The 26,043-nt window shown below is 47.7% G+C and overlaps 1 protein-coding gene across 5 annotated transcripts in view; it reads left to right on the top strand.

Moving 5' to 3' along the window:
- Positions 1 to 25,441, top strand: part of LOC105496170 (tubulin tyrosine ligase like 9) — a 72,822-nt gene extending 47,381 nt beyond the window's left edge. For 4 of the 5 annotated variants that reach the window (XM_071079535.1, XM_011766314.3, XM_011766317.3 and 1 more), the window contains 9 exons: positions 764 to 832; positions 3,381 to 3,471; positions 5,435 to 5,475; positions 6,298 to 6,385; positions 15,964 to 16,022; positions 16,855 to 17,051; positions 19,556 to 19,669; positions 21,216 to 21,340; positions 25,028 to 25,441. In XM_071079535.1, the coding sequence (XP_070935636.1) occupies positions 764 to 832; positions 3,381 to 3,471; positions 5,435 to 5,475; positions 6,298 to 6,385; positions 15,964 to 16,022; positions 16,855 to 17,051; positions 19,556 to 19,669; positions 21,216 to 21,340; positions 25,028 to 25,104 (861 nt within the window). In that variant the 3' untranslated portion in view covers positions 25,105 to 25,441. The remainder of the gene's footprint in view (positions 1 to 763; positions 833 to 3,380; positions 3,472 to 5,434; positions 5,476 to 6,297; positions 6,386 to 15,963; positions 16,023 to 16,854; positions 17,052 to 19,555; positions 19,670 to 21,215; positions 21,341 to 25,027) is intronic. The other variant, XM_011766315.3, reaches the window with a different exon arrangement.
- Positions 25,442 to 26,043: the final 602 nt, after the last annotated feature.

Genomic DNA, 26,043 nt, shown 5'->3' with positions numbered 1-26,043 from the left:
CCAGGAATCAGCTTTGTTCTAGGAGGTCCTAGAAGCCAAAGCCAGACTGGCCAGTTTTAGCTCAACACAGGTTAGGCTGTGAACGTTCTATGAGGTCTGGGTTACTGCATAAAGCTCAACATACAGTATGCACTTCATATATACCTTTTGGATGACTACTTAACAAAGCTATCCTGTAACAAAATGGGCTGTGTTTGGCGTGGGTTGGGGGAGGTAGTGAGCTCCTAGGCACTGTGGGTGTGCAAAGTCAGGCAGGAGGACTGTTGTCCTTCTACAGTGGTAGAAGGGGAGTAATGCCTTTGTTGAGGACCACTCCATAAGAGATCAAAGATTCTGTCAGCCCCTAGACTCTGTGAAGCTATGAATTATCCATGCTGGGTTTCAGTAAAGGCAGGCTGATTTCAGTATTAGCCGAAGCAAACCCTAATTAGGAAGGCAAATTGATTTCCAAAAAAAGAATTGGATAATATGTTCCCAGGACTGTTAGAAATGGCTTTTTAATTGTCTGTTCTTTTGCATTATTCATGCAAATGTATGTCTTTGTGAGCTAAGTCAGTCTGCCTCTTTCCCTCGCTTCCCTCTCTCCCTCTGCCAGGGTTAGCACCTTCTCTGTTCCAGCTCCTTCAGTTAGCCTTCCTCTGGGGAGAGTTGGGGGCTCATAAGGAAAAAGAGACAGATATGTTGGGGAGAGCCTCCAGCCATGGGGGCCAACGAAGAACCATGCAGAGCTAAGAGCTGGCTTTCTGCGCCCACCCCACCCCAGGTAGCCCGGTCACAGGGGAAAGGCATCTTCCTCTTCCGCAGGCTGAAGGACATCATGGACTGGAGGAAGGTGAGCCTGCCTCTTCTCCTTCCTCCCTGAACCCTCCTCTGACCTTGCCAGCAGGAGGGGCCCCTCCTTCCTGCTGTCAAAGCTCAGAGGGCTGGCAGAGAAACTCTGCCCACAGGTCTGCCCATTGGAGCAGGGTCTCCAGAGCCAGATTGTTCAGGTTCAAATCCTGACCTTGCCACTCAATCACTCAATAGCTGTGTGCCCTTGGGCAAGTTACTTCACCTGTCAGTGCCCCAGTAAATGTGGATGGTGATTGTACCTGCTGAGGATGCAGTGAGCTAATAAACACACACACACACACACACACATTCTCACACATACCCACACACCCAGCACAGTGCCTGGCACTCAGCGCTCGATGCACATTTTTTTTTTTTTTTTTGAGACGGAGTCTCGTTCTGTCGCCCAGGCTGGAGTGCAGTGGCCGGATCTCAGTTCACTGCAAGCTCTGCCTCCTAGGTTCATGCCATTCTCCTGCCTCAGCCTCCCGAGTAGCTGGGACTACAGGCGCCCGCCACCTCGCCCAGCTAGTTTTTTGTATTTTTTAGTAGAGATGGGGTTCACCGTGTTAGCCAGGATGGTCTTGATCTCCTGACCTCGTGATCCGCCCGTCTCGGCCTCCCAAAGTGCTGGGATTACAGGCTTGAGCCACCGAGTCCGGCCTCAATGCACATTTTTTATCTGGGCCTCCTGCTCACGTGGCTGGGGAGAGTTTGGCTGACTCTTCCTCAGGGCCTAGACTGAGCCTCGGGGGCAGCTCCCTCCCAACCCCAATCCCTTCCTGTCCCAAGACATGGTGCAGTAGAAATCCTGATTCAAATCCTGCCTCTCCCACTCAGCAGATGTGTGGTCTTGGGAAAATGACCGAAGCCCTCTGAACCCTCTGAACCCGAGTGGTGACGATGGTGCAGGGTGGGTGGGAGGAGCAGGATGGCTGAAATCCTATAGGACCGGCCCCTGCTGTACCAGGAGGTGAACAGCAGTGCTCAGTGTCTTGACTCCTCCCATGAAACTGTCAGGGCACTGCAGGGAAGAAGCTCAGCAGCCTGGAGGCCCAGCCTGCTGGAGCACTGTCAGTCCCTCTGGCAGCCACGTGAGTGGCTGGGCCCAGGTCTCAGGAAGGCAAAACCTGGCTGCTTCTGTCATGATACAGCTAAATGGGGAACAATGGGGGGTGGAGCAGGTCTACCCTGAGAGCCAGTGCTGCCTGCCATTGTTGGGGCTGTTGTGTCACCCCATCAAGTGTGTGACCCTTGTCTTTGAGTGAAGGGGACAATAGGTGGGAGAGGCGTTTGCAGCCTGTGAGGTGCTGTGCAGATGCATGAGAGCATTGCTGTCTTCCAGAGCTGGGCTGGCAGGTAGAGAAGAAGGAGCAATGTCCTCGGGGGCCCATGGGTGGTATAAGCAGCACTGTCCAACAGAACTTTCTAGAGGGATGGAAATGGTGGATATCTGTGCTCTCCAATGCGGTGACCACTAGCTACATGCAGGATGTTGAGCGCTTACCATGTGGCTGGTGTGACTGAGGACTGGATTTTTAATTTCATATCCTTTGTAAAAATTGTGGGCTGGGCGTGGTGGCTCACACCTGTAATCCCAGCACTTTGGGAGGCTGAGGTGGGTGGATCACTTGAGGTCAGGAGTTCGAGACCAGCCTGGCCAACATGGTGAAACCCCATCTCCACTAAAAATGCAAAACTTAGCCATGGTGGCTCTCACCTGTAATCCCAGCTACTTCAGAGGCTGAGGCACAAGAGTTGCTTGAACCCGGGAGGTAGGGGTTGCAGTGAGCCGAGATCATGTCACTGCACTCCAGCCTGGACAACAGAGCAAGACTCATTCTCAAAAAAAAAAAAAAAAATGTGGTAAAATATGTAGCATGAAATTTACCATTGTAACCTCTTTTAAGTGTGTGGCTTTGTTACATTAAGTGCATTCACATTGTTGTGCAACCACCACCACCGTCCATCTCCAGAATGTTTCATCTTCCCAAACTGAAACTCTGAAACTGTTAAACACAAGCTCCCCATCCCCTTCTCTCCCTAGCCCCTAGCAGCCCCCATCTACCTTCTATCTCCATGAACTCGACTGCTCCAGGCACCTCATCTAAGTGACACCAGACAATATTGGTCCTTTTGTGTCTGGCTTATTTCACTTAGCCTTATGTCTTCGAGTTTCATCCATGCTGTAGCATGTAATTTCATTTACTTTTCATCAAGGTAAATGTAAATAGCCTCTTGTGGCCAGTGACTGCCCTACTGGGCAGCACAAGTCTAGAGGTTAAACACTCAGGCTCTGGGCCCAGACTGTGTGGGTTTACATCCCAGCAACACCACTAACTGGCTGTGTGAACTCGGACAAGTTACTCTCCCTCTCTGTGCTTCTAATCTGTGAAATGGAAATAACATTAGTACTTACCTGATAGTAAGTACTAATAGGGTTGATTTAAAGATCCAATGAGCTACCCCAAGTAGTATCTAACACAATGCCTAATACATAGGAAATGTTCCATAAATAAATGTTCAATTATTATTATTATTACAACTAGGACACAAGAAGCTCTGATGACCAGAAAGATGATATTCCTGTGGAGAACTATGTGGCTCAGCGTTACATTGAAAATCCCTACCTGATAGGAGGTGAGATGGCTGTCTCTGCTCCTGCTCTTCCATTGCATGGTCATCAGTCAGTCAGTCAACAAGCTTTGACCAGCAGCCTGCCAAGGGCCCAGCCTGACACCAGGCATGAAGGGCTGCGTGGAAAGAGATGGGTTCTGCAGTCTCCCACCTCCTAGCCATTGCCTGTACGGTTCCCTCTCCCCAGCATGTCCATTCCACTCCCTTCTTGGTTCAGGAAAATTCTCCTCCTTTAAAAACTAACTTATTCATTCATGCATTTATCCAACAAATATTATAAAGTACCTACTTGGTGCCAGCACTGCCCTGAAAACTGGCTACCCCCCAACCCTGCTCTCCTGGAGCTTACACCCCTGATGAGCAGGCTGCAATAAACCAGAAAACAAACCACGGGACGGTCCCATGCAGTGCTGGGTGTTAGGAAGTCAGTCAAGCAGAGCAATGGGACAGAGAGTGACATGGGGGCCAGGGGGTGGACACGTGACCTGAGACCTGAGTGACAACTATGAGTCACTGTGGGTAGATTTGGAGGGAGGGGAATGCAGGGAGGAGGAATTGCAAAGGCAGAAGGCCCTGAGGTGGAACCCAGCCTCCTGCCCGCAACCTTGGTGGGTTTCCCCAGGCAGGCCAACATCTGCTTTTCTCACTGGGGCTCTGGGAACTACAGGCACATCAGGCATGCGGGACGTCATTGCAATAGTGTTAATGCCAGTTGCCTCCTCCCACGTCCTCTGGCAATTACCTTCCCCAGGGGGAAGTCCCTAGGCCTCTTCTCCTCTCTTCCCCATAGTGACCCCATCCTGTCTGTGGCTTAAACACCACCCAAAGGCCAGTGACTCCCAGCTTTCTGTCCCCAGCCGAGATCTTGCCCCTGAACCCCAGATCCTGATGTCCAGCAGCCTGTGACATCCCTCTTGGGCATCTGCCAGCCACTCAAACCCAACACATCCCAAATTCTGCCCTCCCATCCCCCCACCACTCCTCAGCTTCTGTGTCGGGGACACAGCTAGAAGCCAGGAGCCATTCTGGGTGTGTCCCTCTTCCCCTGCCACATCTGGTTCTCACCAAGCTCCTACAAGCTCTTGAATCTGCCTGGCTGCTCCTCTCACCTCCACCCTGGGCCCGGCCACCATCCTCTCCCTCCTGGACCACCACACCTGCTCCCTCACTGGCACCTGCTGCTGTTCTGCCCACTTCTCTCCACCTCAGCGTGGCAGCCAGAGGGAGGAGACACCCTTCCGTGGCTTCCCATGGTTTGTGAGACAAAACCCCAAAACTGCATGGGCCCTGACCTCTGCCAGCCTAGCCGACCTCATCTCCTTCCACTCTGCCCTTGGCCCGAGCTCTTTCCCCCTCCAGGCCTCTGTTCTCGCAGTTCCTCCTGCCCAAGGTCCTGCACCACTCTGGGCTAGGCAGGCACCTTCACTCCATGAAGGTCACCACTCCCCATGGGGGTCTTTGACCACTGAGTTTCAAGCCTTTCCCCCAAGTTGACCCCCACGCACCCCTCCCCCGCCTCCCGTTATTCTCTCTTTATACCTTGTGCAGTTTTTTTGTTGTGTTTTTTTGAGACCATGTCTCGCTCTGTCACCCAGGCTGGAGTGCATTGTCATGATCAGAGCTCAGGCAGCCTCCATCTCCTGGGCTCAAGCAATCCTCCTGCCTCAATCTCCAGAGCAGCCGAGACTACAGGTGTGCACCACCACGTGAGGCTAATTTTTTGTAGACACAGTCTCACTATGTTGCTCAGGTTGGTCTTGGATTCCTGGCCTCAAGCGATCCTCCTGCCTCCACCTCCCAAAGTGTTGGGATCACAGGCATGAGGCACTGCACCTGGTCCCTTGTGTCGTTTCAGTGGGAGCTTCATGAAGGCGGGGTTTCCTGTCTGTCCACTGCTATTTTCCCAAAACCTAGCACAATGTCTGATGATCAATATTTGTGCACAAATTCTTTCTTTGCCTGACAGGCCGCAAGTTTGACCTGCGTGTCTATGTGCTGGTGATGTCGGTGAGTAACAAAAGTGGGGTCCCTCTTCCAGCAGGGGTTAAAGGGTGGCTGGACTAGGGAGATGGGGGGAAGAGGCCTGGGGGTACCTTGTATGAACTTGTCTGGTCTTCTCTGCCTGGGAGAGCCCCAAGGGACATCTAGGGATAGGGTGGGGGCAGGAAGACTTATCTGAGGTTTACCATCTTAGATGCCCAAAAATTTAGATTTGCCCTCTATCTGCCCTTCTTTATTCATTCGGTCATCCACAGCAGACATTTATAGAGCACCTACTAAGTACCAGGCCCTGGCACTTAGCAGGTTTTATCTCATTCAGGCCTCCTAACAACGCAGAGAGGCAGGTTCTATTATTATCCTCCCTTTACAATGAGGGAACAGATACAGAGGTTGTATACCTTGCCCAAAGTCACGCAGTTGGTGAGCAGCAGAGCTGGGATTCAAATCCAGGCAGCCTGGCCTCAGAGCCTACTCTCTTAACCAGGGAGCGGCTATGTTCCCTCCACCCATTCATTCATTCCTTCATCCAGCCAACGTTCAGATCTTTTTGCTGGGCACAGGATATGGAGGTATCTGAGGCAGGCCCCACCCCTGTCCTCCTGGACCTCACCTTCATTTTGTTTCCTTCTGTATCCCCCTCCCCCTGGGGGAAAGGAGGGGACAGAATCAAAGAAGGCTGGTGTAAAAGCAGGTGCCTGAAGGATGATTTGGGAAAGACAGAAGGGCACTCCGGGTGGAGGAAACGGTAGGTGCAAGAGCTAGGCGGTCTGAGAGTGCCTGAATATATTCCCCTTCCCTTCTCTCTCTCTGTTTCCACCTCTGCCTTAGTACATCCCGCTGCGGGCCTGGCTGTACCGGGATGGCTTTGCCCGATTCTCCAACACCCGCTTCACGCTGAACAGCATTGATGACCAGTGTATCCTGGGATCCTGCCGAACCACCCCCAACACACCTACCCCTTCCCACACTCTGGCCGGTCGCAAGTGAACTCCTTTGTCCCACAGATGTTTGCTGAGTGCCTGCTGTGGTCTGGGCACAGGAGACAATGTATGAGACAGGTCTGGTCCCTTCCCTCCGGGAGCTTCCAGTCTTGTGGGGGTGATTCCGTGGGAGAGGCCAACTCTGCTTAGCGCAGCTCACCACAAACCGCTCTGCCTAATCATAGTTTTGGTGCTATGCCTAACATTCACATTTACTTATATTCCTAGGGTCGGACAGTTTTAGCCCTTTGGAGAACACTGTATACGCCTGTTTCTTCGGTGCCTAGTCATTGGCTCACTCATTCATTCAAGCACAATGCTATTTTCACCCATCCGATTGGCAAAGACCAAAAGTTTGATAACACGCTGTCCTGGCGAGGCTGGGAGAATACATATGTTGCTGGCGGGTTTGTAAATTGATTGGTATGACTCCTTTGAAGACAATCTGGCAAAGATCTGTTAAAAGATAAATGCACCTACCCTGTGACCCAGCAATTCCCCTTCTGGGATTTTATCGTCTTACAAGTACATCTGCAGTATGAGACAAGACAGGCTTCAAGGTTATTCACTGCACAGCCTTGTCTGTGAGAGAAAAAAATAGGGAACAATGAAATGAATGGCTCCTTTATACAGTGGAATACTATGAAGCTGTTAAAAAGGAATGGGGAAAGTGCTTTATGTCCTGATATGAAACGATTTCCAAGATATATTGTTAATTGGGAAAAAACAAAGTATGTCTAGAACAGTGTGAAAGTATGTTCTCGTTCATGTTAAAAATTATATCTGGCCAGATGTGGTGGCTCACACCTGTAATTCCAGCACTTTGGAGGCTGAGGCAGAAGGATCACTTGAAGCCAGGAGTTCAAGACCAGCCTGGGCAACATAGTGGGATCCTGTCTCTATGAAAAAAATAAAAATAAAAATAAATTAGCCAGATGTGGTGTCACATGTCTGTACTCCCAGCTACTCAGGAGGCTGAAGTGGGAGGATCACTTGAGCCCAGGAGTTCGAGGCTGCAGTGAGCTGTGATTTTGCCCCTGTGTGCCAGTCAGGGTGACAGAGCATAGACCCTGTCTCAAAAAAAAATTCTCTCTCTCTCTCTATATATATATATGTTTGCTTATCTGTACATAGACATCTCTGGAAGAACAGACAAGAAGCTGGGTGCAGTGGCTCACACCTGTAATGCCAGCACTTTGGGAGGCCAAGGCAGGTGGATCACCTGAGGCCAGGAGTTGGAGACCAGCCTGGCCAACATGGTGAAACCCCATTTCCACTAAAAATACAAAATTAGTTGGCATTGTGGCACCTGCCTGTAATTCCAGCTACTAGGGAGGCTGAGGCATGAGAATCCCTTGAACCTGGGAGGCAGAGTTTGCAGTGAGCCGAGATCACACCATTGCGCTCCAGCCTGGGTGACAAGAGCAAGACTGTCTCAAAAAAAAAGAAGCTGGAAATAGATGTAGCGTTTGGGAAGAGAAATGTGAGTGGAGACAGAGGTAGAAAGGAGATGTTTCCTTACATACATTGTGTGCGTTTTAACTTTTGAGCAATGTGAATGTATTATCTGGTCATAATAAACACATCAAAAGAAGATCTTTAGGCCTGAGCCTCAGAAGAAAAGAGGTAGAGAATCCAGCAATATTTAGGAGGCAAGTGGGCAGGACCAGATGACCTGCACGTTGGAAAGATGGAAAGGGGTGACGCTACCCAGCTTCGGGTGTGGGCAACCTAGCCAATGCTTTTAGTCCATGTGCATCTCTCTCCGTTAATTTTCCCATTCAGTTGAGTGCGTGTCAAAGGTGATGCATGTGCATTGCCTGCATGTGAGACTGGGATTAGACCTTTCTGAGTATTTTTTGCAATTTGTTTTTTTCTATTTTGCCAACGTCAGCACTTCCAGTACATTCATTTTATTTTGTAATTCTAACAAGCATTTATCATACGCAAGTCATCAAGTTTTTTTTTGTTTGTTTGTTTTTTGTTTTTTACTAAAGTTAAATAATACATGTAAAGCACTTAAAACAGTGGCTGGCCCAGAGTGACCTCTCAGTAAATGTTAGTGGTCCTCCTCTCCCACTTAAAAATGTTTGCACAGCTCTGGGCATCATGGGGACTTTTTAAACAAATCAAGCCCTCTCCCGAGGCTAGTTACTAGTTAATGAGGCTTTGCTGTTTTCACAGTGAGTAAATACACATTTTCCACCCCTTCTTTTATATTGTTTAAAATTTTAAATCTTGAAATATTAATAGAAAATAATTTCCTATAAATAGAAAACTGCAGGAAAGACTGTAACAACCCATGCATTTACCATCCAGATTTAACAGATTAATATTTTATCATATTCACATCAGATATTACATACCAAATTTTAAAATAATCTTGGATCACAAAATAATAAACATTTTCAACCTGACTTTATTATATATAATATATATAGTTTATATATAATTATTCAAATATATATTTACATATAGTATATCTATACATATACTAAATACAAAAATATTCATTGAAACACTGTATATAATAGTGTACAGTCATCACCCTTGATCCCTTAAATCTCCCTTGAGGGATGGTGAAATGAATGATAAAGCATCTATGTGATCTTGTGCATCTATTAAAAGCAATGAGATAGGTCGAAATATCAGGACATAGAAAGGTACCTAAAACAGATGACTAAGTTAAAAACAAAATGTAAGATGGAGAACTGGTATATTCACGTTCCCATTTTTGCTTTTTTTTTTTTTTTTTTTTTTTTTGAGACGGAGTCTCTCTCTGTCGCCCAGGCTGGAGTGCAGTGGCCGGATCTCAGCTCACTGCAAGCTCTGCCTCTCGGGTTCACACCATTCTGCCTCAGCCTCCTGAGTAGCTGGGACCATAGTCGCCTGCCACCTCGCCCGGTTAGTTTTTTGTATTTTTTTTTTTAGTAGAGACGGGGTTTCACCGTGTTAGCCAGGATGGTCTCGATCTCCTGACCTCGTGATCCACCCGTCTCCACCTCCCAAAGTGCTAGGATTACAGGCGTGAGCTACCACGCCCGGCCTCGTTTTTGCCTTTAAGGAAGAATGTTTCTGTTTAAGAAGAAGTATGAAAGGATGTTCATGATTCACTAATCTATCTTACTGATTGATTGATTGATTGACAGTTTCCTCCTCTATTGCCCCTGATCGAGTACAGTGGTGGGATCACCACTCGTTGCAGCCTTGAACTCCTGGGCTCAAGTGATCCTCCCATCTCAGCCTCCTGAGTAGCTGGGACCACAGGCACACGCCACTATGTCTGGCTAACTTGTTTTTTGTAGCAATGAGTTCTCACTAGGTTGCCCAGGCTGGTCTCAAACTCCTAGGCTCAAGAGTGTGACCTCGATTCAACAGTTTGAATCCTCCCACCTTGATCTTCCAAGGTGCTGGGATTACAGGCGTGAGCCATCGTGCCCAGCCTCACTAATTTATTAACTCTGAAAACTGCAGAGTATTAGAATCAGGTCAGGAAACATTTATTTTCAACTTTATACATGACTATTATGAATTGTTTCTACAACGGATAGGCCTTACTCTAATAATAACATCATAAAACATCTAAAGGATATAGTTTTTATAAAAGTGGTATAGCTCATGAAAATCAAATCAGAAAATTCAGAAAAGTACCAAAAGGAAAAGAAACCTTCTCTAGGCACATTTTCTGGCAAAAACTACTTACTTGTTTTCCTTCTAGGCTTATTTGTAGGGAATTTTGTTGTCATTCACCTTTTATATACAAATGATCCCACTGTATAAATATAACCTTTTCTTGCACTAAACATTATCAGCAGTATTTTCCTTGTAGACTTTTTTTTTTTTTTCCTGTTACAAAAATATTCCACTGAGTAGGTTTCCTGGTTTTCTAATCCCCCATGCTGCAGGCATTTGGGAAGTATTCAGTTTCTTGCTATAGTGACACACAATGCTGCAAAGGAGCATATTTCTTCATAAATCTTTTACGGTATTTAAGATGTTTCCTTTGGATGGTGTCATAGAGGTGTAAATACTGAGTCAAGCCCATCTGGCCACATTGCTTCCCAGAAGTGTCCTTTTATGTTTTTACCCTCACTGGGTGTGGTGGCTCACGCCTGTAATCCTAGCACTTTGGGAGGTTGAGGTGGGCAGATCACTTGAGGTCAGGAGTTCGAGACCAGCCTGGCCAACATGGTGAAACCCTGTCTGTACTAAAAATATAAAAACTAGCCAGGCGTGGTGGTGAGCGCCTGTTACTCACCCCACGGGAGGCTGAGGCAGGAGAATCGCTTGAACCAGGGAGGTGGAGGTTGCAGTGAGCCAAGATTGTGCCACTGCACTCCAGCCTGGGTGATAGAGCAAGACTCTGTCTCAAAAATAAATATAAATAAATAAATAAAATAAAATATGTTTACCCTCCTATTGACTGGTCCATTTCATCCCAGCTCCCCAGTCCTGGGGACAATTGTTTTAAACAGCCATTTCTGAAATGATTGGGCACATCTAGGTGAAGCAGATAGGGGCATTCATTATATGACTCTTGCAAATATTCTGTGAGTTTTGAAGTTTTCAAAATGAAAAGATTTTTTACATCCCACTGACTTGATGAGGAAGCAGAGTTTTGCCTTAAAATTAGCATTTCTTCCAATTTTCATTTTCCCCCATTTGCATGCCTTTGAAATTACGTATCTTCTATTACTAGGAACTTTGAGCTTTTTCCCAGATGGGGTCCTACCAGCTGTATTTTCTCTTTTATGTTTGTCCATATCCTTTACTTAGTATATAAACAGTCATACTTTTTACTGTTACTTCATGTGGGATTTTCATGTGACAGAAACATTAGACTATTGCATTTGCTACACATCTTTTCTGTGGTCACTGATTCTTTTTGTCTTGACATCTGTTCATATTTATTTTCACATGCTTGACGGCTTACTTGTCCACTGGTTTCTTCTGTGATTTTTACCATCATTTCTAAACTAAGAAAAGTCTTTTTCTCCTAAAGATTTCACCATGAATCAGTTCTGTTTCTCTGTGGATTTGGTTATATGTTTACTCTGCTACTTGACCGTTGGTCCATCGAGACCTGGTTTTAGGTTCCTCTCTAGAGACGGGAGGCTCTGAGGTTTGCTGACCCATCTCCCACCCCTTTCTTTTAGCCTCTCCTCCTCCTCTGCTCCTAAGGAGGCCCACTGTCTCCTCCACAGCAGGCAAGAGCAGTGTGTGAAGTGTGAAGTTCTGGGAGCCGTGCTTCCTTCATCCGAAGAGAGCTATTCGTCCTCTTCAGCCAGTAACTCACTTTGCTCCAGCATCCTCTTTTCCTTTTTTTTCTTTTTTTCGAGACAGTCTTGCTCCGTTGCCCAGGCTGGAGTGCAGTGGTACAATCATGGTTCACTGCAGCCTCCATCTCCTGGGCTGAAGCGATCCTCCTACCTCAGCCTCCCTTGTAGCTGGGCCCACAGGTATGTACCACCATGCGCAGCTAATTTTAAAATTTTTTGTAGAGACTGGTCTCACTATGTTGCCCAGGCTGGTCTCAAACTCCTGGGCTCAAGTGATCCTCCTGCCTTGCCCTTCCAAAGTGCTGGGATTACAGGCATGAGCCACTGAACCTGGCCTTCTCTTTTCCTATTTTTTATAGCAGCTTTATTTGGCCATAATATCTTCATATATTGAGATATATATTGAGCTTTATTGAGATATAATTCACATATCATACAATTTACCCAGTGAAAGCATGCAATGAAATGCCTTATCATATCCACACAACCATTACCACAATCAGTTTTAGAAAATTTATTTTTTTTTTAAATCAAGGTCTCCCTATATTGTTCAGGCTGGTCTCGAACTCATGGGCTCAAATGATCCTCCCACTTCACCCACCTGAGTAGAGGATACTGTAGGTGTGAGCCACCATGCCCAGCTTTTTAGAATATTTTTATCCTCTCCCCAAAGAAATTCCATACCCATTAGCCATCATCCCCTATTCCTCCCTAGACTCCCCTCCCAGGCCTTTGCAGCCACTTCCTGTCTCTGTGGATTTGCCTATGTTGGATATTTCATATAGATGGAATCATACACTATGCAGTCTTTTGTGTCTGACTTCTTTCACTTGGCTTGTTTCTAAGGTTCTTCTATGTTGTAGCATGGATCAGTACTTCATATTTCTTTCTGGTTTTTGTTTGTTTGTGACCAAGTTTTGCTCTTGTTGCCCAGGCTGGAGTGCAGTGGCGCCATCTCAGCTTACTGCAACCTGTGCCTCCTGGGTTCAAATGATTCTCCTGCCTCAGCCTCCCAAGTTGCTGGGATTACAGGCGCAGGCCACCATGCCCGGCTAATTTTTTTTGTATTTTTAGTGGAGATGAGGTTTCATCATGTTGGCCAGGCTGGTCTTGAACTCCTGACCTCGGGTGATCCGCCCATCTCAGCCCCCCAAAGTGCTGGGATTACAGGTGTGGGCCACCGCGCCTGGACTTTCATATTTCTTTATTGCCAAATATTCCTTGTATAGATATATCACATTCAGTAAAATGGGTATACCATTTTATCCATTGTTGGCACTGGAGTTGTTTCTGCTTTTTGGCTATTATGAAAAATGCTGCTATAAAAATTTCATGTACAAGTTTTTGTGTGGACATATGTTTTCATTTCTTTTTCTTTTTCGAGACAGTGTCTCGGTCCCCCAGACTGGAGTGCAATGGTGCCATCTTGGCTCACTGCAACCTCTGCCTCCCAGGTTCAAGCGATTCTCGTGCCTCAGTCTCCTGAGTAGCTGGGACTACAGGCGTGCGCCACCATGCCTGACTTAATTTTTGTATTTTTAGTAGAGATGAGGTTTCGCCATGTTGGCCAGGCTGGTCGCAAACTCCTGACCTCAAGTGATCTGCTCACCTCGGCCTCCCAAAGTGCTGGGATTACAGGCATGAGCTACCTCACCCAGCCTATTTCGTTTCTCTTGAGTATGTATCTAGGAGTGGAATTGCCGCACATAATAATTCCATGTTTAACTTTTGAGGAACCTGTAAACTGTTTTCCAAGGTGCTGCACGATTGTACATGTCCCCTAGTATTGTTTAAGGGTTCCAATTTCTTTATATCCTCGTCAACACTTGTTATTTTGTATTTTTTGAGACAAATTCTTGCTCTGTTGCCCAGGCTGGAGTGCAGTGGTGTGATCTTGGCTCACTGCAGCCTCGACTTCCCAGGCTCAAGTGATCCTCCCGCCTGAGCCCCTCAAGTAGCTGGGACTATAGATGCTCGCTTCCATGCCTGGCTAATTTTTGTATTTTGTGTACATACAGGGTTTCATCATGTTGCCTAGGCTGGTCTTGAACTCCTGGACTCAAGCGATCTGCCTGCCTTGGCCTCCCAAAGTGCTAGGATTACAGGCGTGGCCATCATGCCTGGCCAGTACTTGCTATTATCTGTCCTTTTCATTATAGCCATTCTAGTGGATGTGCAGTGGTTTTGATTGGCATTTCCCTGATGACTAATGATACTGAGCACCTTTTATGTGCTTGTGACCACTTATAAATCTATTCAAATCCTTTGCCCATTCTTAAATTGGATTATCTTTTTAGTGTTGAGTTATAAGAATCCTGTATGTATTCTGGATACTAGTCCCTTATTAGATACATTATTTGCAAATATTTTTTCTCATTCTGTGAGTTTTCTTTCATTTTTTTCCATAATTCCCATTGAAGCACAGAAGTTTTAAATGTTGATAAAGTTGAATTTATCTATTTTTTATTTTGTCATCTGTGCTTTTGGTGTCCTATCTAAGAGGACCTGCCTACTCAAGGTCACAATGACTCATTCCTCTATTCTTCTCTATGAATTTCATAGTTTTGCCTCTTATATTTAGGTCTGTGGTCCATTTAAAATTAATTTTTGGGCTGGATGTGGTGACTCATGCCTGTAATCCCAGCACTTTGGGAGGCCAAGGCAGGCAGATCACCTGAGGTCAGGAGTTTCAGACCAGCCTGGCCAACATGGTAAAACCCCTGCCTCTACTAAAAATACAAAAACTAGCTGGGCGTTGTGGCACACGCCTGTACTCCCAGCCACTTGGGAGGCTTAGGCAGGAGAATCGCTTGAACCCGGGAGGCAGCAGTTGCAGTGAGTTGAGATGGTGCCACGGCACTCCAGCCTGGGTGACAGAGCAAGACTCCGTCTCAAAAGAAAAAAAAAAAAAAAAAAGAGCTCTGAAGAAGAGCTCTAAAGAAGATGTCTAGGAAAAAGATGCTAAGGAGGATACTCACCTTCTCCAGAGAGGTTGAAACCACCCTACTCTGTTCAATACACCACAAACTGGAAGAACCATACGTTTAGGGGAATTAGACTTGGAGTCAGAGACCTAGAACCTCTACCTCCCCATCTGAGAAATGCCCCAAGTAAGTCCTGGAGAAAGTCAGGTCTTATGGCCATTTCATGAGGTTTGGTACTGAGTGTGGTAGCTCACACCTGTAATCCCAGCACTCTGGAGGCTGAGGCGGGCGGATCACTTGAGATCGGGAGTTTGAGATTGGCCTGGCCAATATGGTGAAACCCCATCTCTACTAAAAACACAAAAATCAGCCTGGCATGGTGGCGGGCGCCTGTAATCCCAGCTACTTGGGAGGCTGAGGCAGGAGAATCGCTTGAGCTCGGGAGGCGGAGGTTGCAGTGAGCTGAGATTGCACCACTGCACTCCAGCCTGGGCAACAGACTATGTCTCAAAACAAACAGACAAACAAATACAAGGAGGTTTGAGGAAGCCATCCTGCTTAGCTGTGGGGGGAAGATGTTAAGGAAGGAGTATTCTGAATGGTGGTCACTTAACTTCTCTGAGCCTCCAAGGTCTCATCTGTGAGACGGGAATAATTTGGGGAACAAGTGAGATGCTCTGTAAGCTGCAAAGTGCTGCTGATGTCACTGGTGGTGATGATGGTGATGGTACTGAGAGGCCAAATCTCCGGGCTGGGTCTTCCAAGGCCACCCTGACCCTATCCCAGTGCTGGATCCCTTTGCCAATATTCCTACAAAGTGGCCGCCCAGCCTGGACCCCTCTAGTGACAGACAGCCTAGTGTGTCCTGAGATGGTTGTTCTGTATTTAGTTCCTTTACTTGTTAGAACCACTCCTCTTGATTAAAAAAAAAAAAAAAAAGATTTAAAAAAAAAAAAGAAAAGAAAAACCGTAGTATAATATCAGCTATGCCAGGCACTGGAAGAGGCACAGTATTTAACCTTTTGAAAAATCCCTGTGAGGTCAATATACTACTAAGTACCCCCATTAAAAGGTGGGGAAATAGGCCCAGGGAAGTGAAATGGCTTTTCAGGAGCCCACAGCCAGGAAAGATGCAGGCAGGATTTGAACCCAGGCCCAACTGACTCCAAAGCCCACACACACGACCGTGGAGCTATTTCGTAGTCTTCCCCATCAATTCCCAAGCAAGGTCTCAGTTCAGTCCCGGGGACTTCGGGGGGCAGGGCTCGCCCTTTTTGTTCACACTGACCCTTGACTACCACCCTTTCCCAGATGTTCACCTCACCAACGTCGCCGTGCAAAAAACATCTCCCGACTACCATCCAAAGAAGGTGAGGAAGCCAGGCGTGGCTCTGCACGGGGGCAGCCCTCTAGGGCCGGGTCGGGGTAGGGAGGGTGGAGTGGCAAGGAGCCCAGGATAGGCCTGTCTGAGCCTGTGTTCACCAGTGAGGCAGGCCTGCCCATCCCACTTGCAGGGCTCAGGGCAGGACTACAAATGGAGGCCTACATATCATGTGTCTAAGTATTTAAAAGTTGTAATCACACTAACACACCCCTAAACAAAAAATGTCCTATTCCCCTACCTTGACAGATATCTTCTATTGGTCAATGGATTAATCGATTAATGTAATGTATCATACAGATATATTTTATCTCTATCTATGTAAAATAACCTGCAAGGCCAGGTTCAAATACAGAATTCTCAGACTTCTCAAAGTCAAGGGCCAGACCAAGGGGACACAGGAGAGCAGGTCCCCAGCTCACACCTGTTCCCTTCTCTCCCTCCTCTGGCTCCATCCCACACAGTGGGGCCCTTGTGCATACACACCCCTGAAAACGGCAGCCTGTTGGTCACTCCTTGGCCTTGGGATGTACACATGGTCAGTGTGGTCTGTCCTCAGCAAGTCAGGCTCAGGGAAGGGGCCTACGCAGGCCGTGTGGGTAGGGACCTCTGGGATCCTGCATAGCCAGTCCTCTTAGACATGAAGAATTTTTTCCCCTGAAAGAGGGGCACACCTGGGGTCATCCTAATTACAGGGCTCAGGGCTGGGCCCCTCTTGCCCAGGTCTAAGGGAAACACTGAAGGCAATTGTGTAAGGGTCCTACCAGGCCAGATCCTGACTAACTGAGGCTCCTCTCTCAACCTGGCTGCCTGGGGCCCAGGGCTGCAAGTGGATGCTGCAGCGCTTCCGGCAGTACCTGGCATCCAAACACGGGCCCGAGGTGGTGGAGACGCTCTTCAGGGACATCGACAACATCTTTGTCAAAAGCCTGCAGAGTGTGCAGAAGGTGATCATCAGTGACAAGCACTGCTTCGAGCTGTACGGCTACGACATCCTCATCGACCAGGACCTCAAGCCGTAAGTGGGTGGGTGGGAGAGCCAGGAGGTCACAGTTTGAATACCCAGACTGCCCAGGTTTGAATCCCAGCTCTGCCAATTCCTAGTTGTGTAACCTTGCGCACACTTACGTTTTCTGTGCTTCAATTTGCCCATTTGTAAATGAGGTTGGTCATGACAGGATCTATCCATAGGTCATTATAGGAACGTTATGATGAATAAGTGAGATACAGTCTGTAGAGCACTGAGGACCAAGCCTGGCACTGGGAGGCCTTTCCTGATCATCTGCTGAGTCAGGAATTCTCCCCTATACCAGGCAAGAAACTTCCCCTCTGTAAGTCTTGGAGCTTTGAAGATGCAAAGCACCATATAATGGAATATTGTTACAATGTTGATCTTTGCCAAGACTTCGATCCACTCCCAAGATGCCGGTGGAAGAGGTTGAGCTGATGAATAGAACAAACTGGACCTGGCAGGGACCACTATGATGGCCTCACATGATGCAACAGGACACAGAAGCCTAGTGAGGGTCAGGGAGCTTGAGGTTATGTAGCCAGTCAAGGGCAAAGCCAGGCCCAGGGTCTAAGGACTTGGACTGAGCTGCTCCTCACCAGCACTGCCAGATCCAGGAGCCAACCCTCTATTCAGGGTCACCATGTAAGTGTTGAGGGGTTTTCTAAGCCAGGAGAAGCCCTCGCTCAAGGGAAACAGGGTCCCGGCACCAGCAGGACTCTCTCCTTTGTCCCCTGTAGCAGGATGTGACTGCTGGCATTAAGGTGGACCTGATGGAGGAATAAGCTCTGGTCGGTGCTTGGACACCAGCTACTGCAGGAAGCACTGGAGCATCCACTTGCAGCCCTGGGGCCTGGGTAGTCAGGTTGGGGGAGGGACCCTCAGTTAATCACCACCTGGCCTGCTGAGACCCCTAAACAATGGCCCTCAGCACTGCCCTTAGGCCTGGACAAGAGGGGTCCAGCCCTGAGTGTTGTGATTAGGATGACTCTGGCTGTGCCCCTCCGTGTGGGCAAAAATTCTGCAGGTCCAAGAAGACTGGCTGCACAGGACCCCAGGTGGCTACGTCACCCCTCAGAGCCTCAGTTTCCTCATTTGTAAAATGGGAAACACCGTGTCTACCTCTCCAAGTTGTTAGAGTAATTTACCAAGATAATTTGCTGTATAGTGGAAAGGGACTTGCTCTCCCACAGACCTGCCAGGTGAGCCCTTCCCTCTCTGGGCTCCAGCTTCCTGTCTGTAAAAGGATGGGGTTGAACAAGACAAGAGGTAGTTAGCGGGAGGTCTTTGGGCTGCTTTTGGCCTGCAGATACTTGGAATTTGGCCTTTAGACTGTTTTTGTTTTTAATTTTAATTTATTGACAGGCTCTAAAATTTGGAAGATGTTTACATAAAAATCAGAATTACCAAGTACAGTGGCTCAAGCACCTATAATAATAATACCAACTACTCAGGAGGCTGAGGCAGGAGGATGACTTGAGGCCAGGAATTCAAGGCTGCAAAGAGCTAAGATTGCACCACTGCTCTCTAGCCTGAGTGATAGAGCCAGATCCTGACTCTTAAAAAAAAAAAAAAATTCACAATTTTTGGCTTTTCTGGAAAAATCAGATGATCTCTCAATTCTGGACTCACACGCCCACAAGGCAACACTCTCCTGGAGCTGGCCACAGCCACCCCTTTAGACATGGAATGCCCTTTCCAGCTCACCACAGTCTCCACCTCTCCCCACTGCTTCCCAACCCCTGACACAGCAGGTTGGGTGCCACCTACAGTGCGCAAATTTTCACTAAGAAAGGGAAGTTTTTCTTGCATTCACATCTCTGTTGGAAGAAGGGAAAACAATAACACCACGAAAGCACCATAATCATGCCTATGCCAGCTTTCTACATTTAAGTTACCTTTCTTCAAAGTGGAAAGGTGGCTTATGCCTGTAATCCTAGCACTTTGGGAGGCCAAGGTGGGTGGATCACCTGAGGTCAGGAGTTTGAGACCAGCTTGACCAATATGGTGAAACCCTGTCTCTACTAAAAATACAAAAAAAAAAAAAAAAAATAGCTGGGCGTGGTGGCGGGCACCTGTAATCCCAGCTACTCTGGAGGCTGAGGCAGGAGAATCGCTTGAACCTGGGAGGCAGAGGTTGCAGTGAGCTGAGATCATGCCATTGCACTCCAGCCTGGGCGACAAGAGCAAAACTCCCTCTCTAGAAAAAAAAAAAAAAAAAAAAAAAGGCAGGGGGGTGGGAGGGAGCTGGGCACAGTGGCTCCTATCTGTAATCCCAGTACTTTGGGAGGCTGAGGCAGGAGGATCACTTGAAGCCAGGAGTTTGAGACTAGCCTGGGCAACCTAGCAAGACCCTATCTCTATAAAAATAATTTAAAAAAATAGAAAGGTAGAGGGAGTAGCCTGGATTGAATTAAGGGTGGGGTCCATGCATCCATCTAGCCTCTCAGTGAAATCCTAGGGGCTCCAGGGACCGAGTAACCCTAAGACTCTCTACTCCCCTTCTTCCCCAGGTGGCTCCTGGAGGTCAATGCGTCCCCGTCACTGACAGCCAGCAGCCAGGAAGACTATGAGCTCAAGACCTGCCTCCTGGAAGACACCCTGCATGTCGTGGACATGGAAGCAAGGTGAGGGAGGGCAGCCTTGATCACATGTCCTTGTACATGACAACTGAGGCTCCCACCAAGGAAGAGGGGAAGCTTAGAACCTTGGGGCCTGAGTGGCCCTCAGTGATGGCTTTGGCCTGCCCTACCACTTTGTAGATGGAGAAGCTGAGATGTCCACAGAGGGTAGGGTCCTGACCCAAGGACTTGACCTCTCCAGGGCAGAGCAGGGCCAACTACAGCTTTCTGAGACAGTCCAGCAGGATTTCCTCGAAACCTTCTGACTGTGAGGCTTTGGACTAGTCACATCACCTTTCTGAGCCTCAGCTTCCTCATCTGCAAAATAGGAAATGCCATGTCTACCTCTCAGAGTTGTTAGATTAATTTACAACGATAATTTACTATCTAGTGCCTAGCTAACAGTAAGTGCTGAGTACAAAGCTATTGCTATAACAATGTGCAATGGCAGAAAAAAAACCCCAGAGCTACTTTTAGGAATGGGTGAATGTGTGAATCCAGGTGCTCAATGTTGGCTAGTCTGTTCCCCCTCCCCCTCCCCCTCCCCCTCCCTCTCTTTCCTCTGTATTAGCTTTTCCCCAATTATTCCAGCAGAAGTTTGAGGATTGATTCTCCTTGCTGGGAACTGGGACACATGACCATTCCTAAACCACTCATTGTGACTCTGCTTGACCAAGCATAGTTCTTGTGCCCACATCCTCGGGAGTGGGGTCAACCCCACGTGAGCCATGGGATGAGGGAGGGAGAAGTGGTTCTCAAAGGAAAACCCAAGGTACTCTTGGACTGAAAGGTGAAATGGATGATGAGCAGGCAGAAACCTCAGGTATCCACTATTCCTACCATCACCTATTCATTCAACAAACTTTTGAGCCCTGCTCTGTACCAGGCCCTGTGCCATATCCTGCGGACACAGTAAGGAACACGACAGAACTAGTCCCTGCCTTTATGGAGTTTAAGGTCTAAGGAGGAAAGGAGACTTTAAACCACAAATCACAAATAGAGGCACGTGGCCAGGCGCGGTGGCTCATGCCTGTAATCCCAGCACTTTGGGAGGCCGAGGCAGGCAGATCATTTGAGGTCAGGAGTTTGAGACCATCCTGGCCGACACGGTGAAACCCCATGTCTACTAAAAATACAAAAATTAACCGGGTGTGGTGGTGTGCACCTGTAGTCCCAGCTACTCGGAAGGCTGAGTCAGAAGAATCGCTTGAACCTGGAGGCAGAAGTTGCAGTGAGCCAAGATCGTGCCATTGCACTCCAGCCTGGGTGACAGAGACTCCGTCTCAAAACAAAAACAAAAACAACAACAAAAACAACAACAAAAACAAATAGGGGCACGTTATCAAGAGCAAGGAGCCTTGGGGGAAAACTGGGGAACAATCCCTCAGAGACCTGCATAGGTACCTGGGAAACAGTCAATGAATGGTTGGGAAAAAAGGACTTCTGAGAGACAGACATCAGTCGGGCTCAGGGAGGGATCAGGGACCTCACTTGGGTGTTAGGGCCCCGCCAGGTGCACCTTCATTAACCCTGTGTGCTCCTTCCTGTCCAGGCTCACGGGAAGGGAGAAGCGAGTCGGGGGCTTTGACCTCATGTGGAATGATGGCCCTGTTAGCAGAGAGGAGGGGGTTCCTGACCTGTCGGGAATGGGAAACTTTGTGAGCAACACACACCTCGGTATGTAGGGCCAGGTGGAGTGGGCACAAGGGATGGGTCATGGGAGGTACCAGGTAGTCTAGGAGGCAGGTTGGGATAGTGGTTAGATTGTTTGAATTCAATCTGCAACTTACCAGCTGTGTGACCTTGGGCAAGGGACTTAACCTCTGTTCCTCATTTTTAAATTTGGTTTCTAAAAAGTGAAAACTTCCCCTGATTATAAAAAAAGGATTCACACTCATTGTAGAATATTTGAAAACTAAAGAAAGAAATAAAAAAACATCCAGACATAACCATCTTTAACAATCTGGTGTATTTCCTTCCAGTTCTTAAAAAATGCATATATTCATACTTTTTCTTTTACAAAATTGGCATTGGGCTAGAGTTTCGAATCCCACTTTTCCCCATGGCATTTTCCATTCAAGTATATTAAGAGCCTCCCTCTTGAATGTACTTTTTGGTCCAGTCTGGATGAAATCTTTTACATACATTATCTCATTTCATCTTTAAGCAGTTTTTATTGTCATTTTACAGATGAGGAAATGATATCCAGGTGCTATGTAACTTGCTGAATGAAGGTTTTGGTCATAAGTGGTGAGCCAGGACTCAAACTCCCATCTGCCTGGCTCCAAAACCTGAGTGCTTGACCGTTAGACTTTCCTGCCTCTTGGCACAGTTTAAAAAAATTACCGTATGGCTGCAAAATATTTCAGTTTGTACATATGCCGACATTTACTAAACCAATTTCTTATAATTGGACATTTGGCCCAATTGCATTTTGTATTTTTTAACTTTTATAAATAATACCCTGATGAACACCCTTTCACATTAAGCTCGGCTGAAATTCTGGCCATTTCCTGAGGACAGATTCCTAGAAGCAGAATTATTGGGCCAAAGGGATGGGATTATTACAACCAAACTGCTTTCCAGGAAGATTATACGAATTTGCCAGATTTGAATTTTTAGGGAAAAAAGAAATCTGTGCCAACTGGCGAGGTGAAACATACTGACTCATTGTTGTTTTATGTGCATTCCATTGATTACTGGTGAGGTTTCCGTTTGGTAAATTTGCACTTCTTCTTTTGTAAGCTGTCTATACTCTTTATCCATTTTTCTAGGGGTTGTTTAGTTTTCTAAATGTATAAGGCTTCGGATGACTATATAACCCTGTCCAAGCTTAATTTAATACGCATATAATCACCTGGAAATCTTGTTAAACTGTAGATTGTGACTCCATAGGTCTAGGGTGGGGCCTAAGATTGTATTTCTAACAAGCTCCTGGGTAATGCTCCATGGATTAACCATTGCTGTATAACAAGCCCTCCCAAAACCTAGCAGCTTAAAGCAACTGTTTTATTTGCTCATGCTTCCTCAGGTCCCTCCTGGGGTCACTCATAGGGCTGCAGGCACCTGGCAGATTTACTGAGGCTTGATAGCTACGACAGCCTCATTCATAGGTGTAGGGGTTGATACTGGCTGTCAGTTGGGCCTCTCTTTCCATGTGGCCACTCGTCTTCCAATAGTCTGGCCCTGGCTTCTTCATGTGGTAGACTCGGGGTTCCAAGAGGGTGAGAAAAGACACTGCAAAGGCTTTTGTGGCCCAGACTCAGAAGTCACATAAAGTCATTCTGCTACAATCAAAGCATGTGTTAGTCTAACCCAGTCACTGGGTAAGAAAATAGACCCCACCTCGCCGGGCGCAGTGGCTCACGCCTATAATCCCAACACTTTGGGAGGCCGAGGCGGGCATATCATGAGGTCAGGAGATCGAAACCATCCTGGCTAACACGGTGAAACCCCGTCTCTACTAAAAAATACCAAAAAAATTAGCCGGCCGTGGTGGCGGGTGCCTGTAGTCCCAGCTACTCGGGAGGCTGAGCAGGAGAATGACGTGAACCCAGGAGGCAGAGCTTGCAGTTAGCCGAGATCGCGCCACTGCACTCCAGCCTGGGCGACACAGCGAGGCTCTGTCTCAAAAAATGAAAAAAAAGAAAATAGACCCCACCTCTTGATGAGAGGAGCAGCAGTCACCTTGCACAGAGGTGTGCATATAGGAATGGAATTGTTGCAGCCATTTTTGCTAACAGTGTACCTCAGATATCAATGCGCTAGTTCCTGGACCCCCATTTGAGTAGCAAAGATGGAAAGTGGCGGTTCTCTACCTTGGCTGCCCATTGGAATCACCCGGGAGCTTTAAAGACTACTGATGCCTGCCAGATCAAGATATGGTTGGTGTGGGCATCAGTAGCTTTTAAAGCTCTCAAGTGATTCCAATATGCAGCCCAAGTTGCAAGCCACTGTTTTATATTTTAAATTTTTTTTTTTTTTGAGACAGAGTCTCGTTCTGTCACCCAGGCTGGAGTGCAGTGGTGCGATCATAGCTCACTGTAACTAACCTCAAATTCCCAGGCTCAAGCAGTCTTCCTGCCTCAGCCTCCCAAGTAGCTAGGCCTACAGGCACACACCATCACACTTGGCTAATTTTATTTTTTTGTGTGTGTTTTTTTCCTGTAGAGACAAAATCTCACTATGTTGACCAGGCTGGGAGAGCCAGTGCTTTAGAAGTCTCTAGAATTATTCCTGTTTCAAGTGTTTGGGTTGATGGTGGTAAACACAAGGGTAGCTGGTTAGGGTAGGAAGAGTACTGATGGATTGTGTTAGGGAAGTGTTCAGGGACATCCAGGTGAAAGGGTCAGCAGATAACTCAGAGATGAGTCTAGAACTCCAAGAAGTTTGCACTGGACAAGAAGACTTGGGAGTTATGAATGAGCCAAATAGAGTTTAAGTTAGGGCTGCATGGAACTCACTCTGGAAAACCCTGAGGATGTGCATAGTAGGCTCTCAGCTCAGGGAATGGCTAAGTGAGTGCCTAGGAAGCAGGGACAGACAGGGTTTGGGGGGATGTGGAAGATGGCAGACACCCCCAGGTCAGTACTAGTGGCCAGAGAGATTCAGTCACTCAAGCAGCATTTTTGAGTGCCATCTATGCCTGGCATGAGATTAAATGACCAGAGAGTTACCCCAAGGATCAGCTCTGAGAGCAAATAGCCAACATGTAGCACCATGAACGTCCTGGGAGAGACGTCTCAGCGCTCACAGCAGAAATATTTAAAAGCACGAACTGCCTGGGAACGGGGGCCACATGTACGGAAAACTCATCCCTTAGCCAGTTGTGCCTGACACATGGGTTGGGTAAGGGAAGAAAGCTGACAGTACTGGGCAGCTATGAGAAGCCAGGCACTGTGCTAGCTTTAAATGCATTTTCACTGAGCAAAGCCAGGAGGAGCGGCAGTGTGGGGTAGTGGTTAAGAGTGTAGCTCTGGCACCAGGTAGTCTGGGTTCAAATGATTTAACCTCTCTGAGCCCGTTTTCTCTTCTACACATCATTCCCGTGAAGGCCAAACAAATCCATCCACATTCAGCATCTGGAGCAGTCCCTGGCTTGAGGGAAGCTCCCAATCCTCACGTTCACTCCCTAAGGTGGGCAGTAGTATCCTGGTTTACAGATGAGAAGACCGATGCTGGAAAGGGTAAATGACCTGCTTGAGGGCCATGGCAGTTCAGGAATGGAGCCAGGATGTAAACCACAGGCTGTGTGTGGTTGTCTGACTCCCGCTGTCCCCTCTTCCCAGCAGGGAGTGGGGGCACAGGCCCCTCCACTCCTCCCAAGCACAGGTCATCCCAGCCAACACCCCACTTCCTTTCCAGGCTGCATCAACGATCGGAAAAAACAACTGAGGCAGCTCTTCTACTCCCTTCAAGTCCAGAAGAAAGCTTCCAGTTGATCCCCAGCTGCCAGGAGGAAATCAGCCTTAGCAGGTGCCACCCAGGCCTCCCCCGCACTCTCAGATCCCAGCACAGCACCTCAAAGCTCTCACCTCCCCACCTCCACCCTGGCACCAGCTTTGCTGGCTTAGCAGCTGCAGCTTACTACCTGAATTGGGCCGCTTGGATACCTCCAGCCCATCCCCAGGCATCTTTGCACCAGGAGACGCCAATCCCTAGGACTGGGGGGTGTTTTAACCTTGACAAACTGACTTGGCAATTAGGCCCAAAGAGAACAAATACAGCAAGTTCTGCTACCCCCAAGAGATCATATCTAATAAATGAGCACAGGCCCTACTTGGAGTCACTGGGCACCAAGCCTGGTTCAGGGGATACTGCTGGCTGCAGCCAAGTCCTCCTGGCTTTGACACTTGGATGCCTCCCAAGTCAGTGCTGAAAAGGTCCTTCAGGAGCAAGGGTTTGGAGGCTAAGGAACTTGTCTTTAAGCTGTGCTTACAAAGCAAGCCGTTATTAGATTGTATTTATTGGGGGTCTGGGGAAGTACTGAGCCCTAAACACATCCTCTTCTCCTTGTAATACCCTGACCCTGCATATGGGGAACCCATGGGGCTCCCTGACCATCATCTGAAAACCAGTGGGACAGAGCATCCCCACTTCTCAGATGGACCAGACAGACCAGGGAGGCAGAGCTTAGTGAGGGTCTCTGCAAAGGTGCATTGATCTAAGTCAGATGGGTGACTTAAGTGCTTCTCTAGGCCCTGTGTTTGAGCTTCGGAGCTGAGCCAGAAACCAGAAAACCTTGGGCTCATGGGCAGGACAGCTTGGGGAGTTGAGTGTGAGTAAAAATCTCTGCATTTTCACATCTTACATTCCTAAGCCTCCTCTTGGTTTAAGAGGGGTTGCAACAAGAGTCGGGGCTGTTGGGGTAACTGCTCCAA

Source organism: Macaca nemestrina, chromosome 15 (genome assembly GCF_043159975.1).
Source record: "Macaca nemestrina isolate mMacNem1 chromosome 15, mMacNem.hap1, whole genome shotgun sequence".
Lineage (NCBI taxonomy): Eukaryota > Metazoa > Chordata > Mammalia > Primates > Cercopithecidae > Macaca > Macaca nemestrina.
Note: the sequence above shows the minus strand (reverse complement) of the source record. Positions and strands in the feature narration are given on the sequence as shown.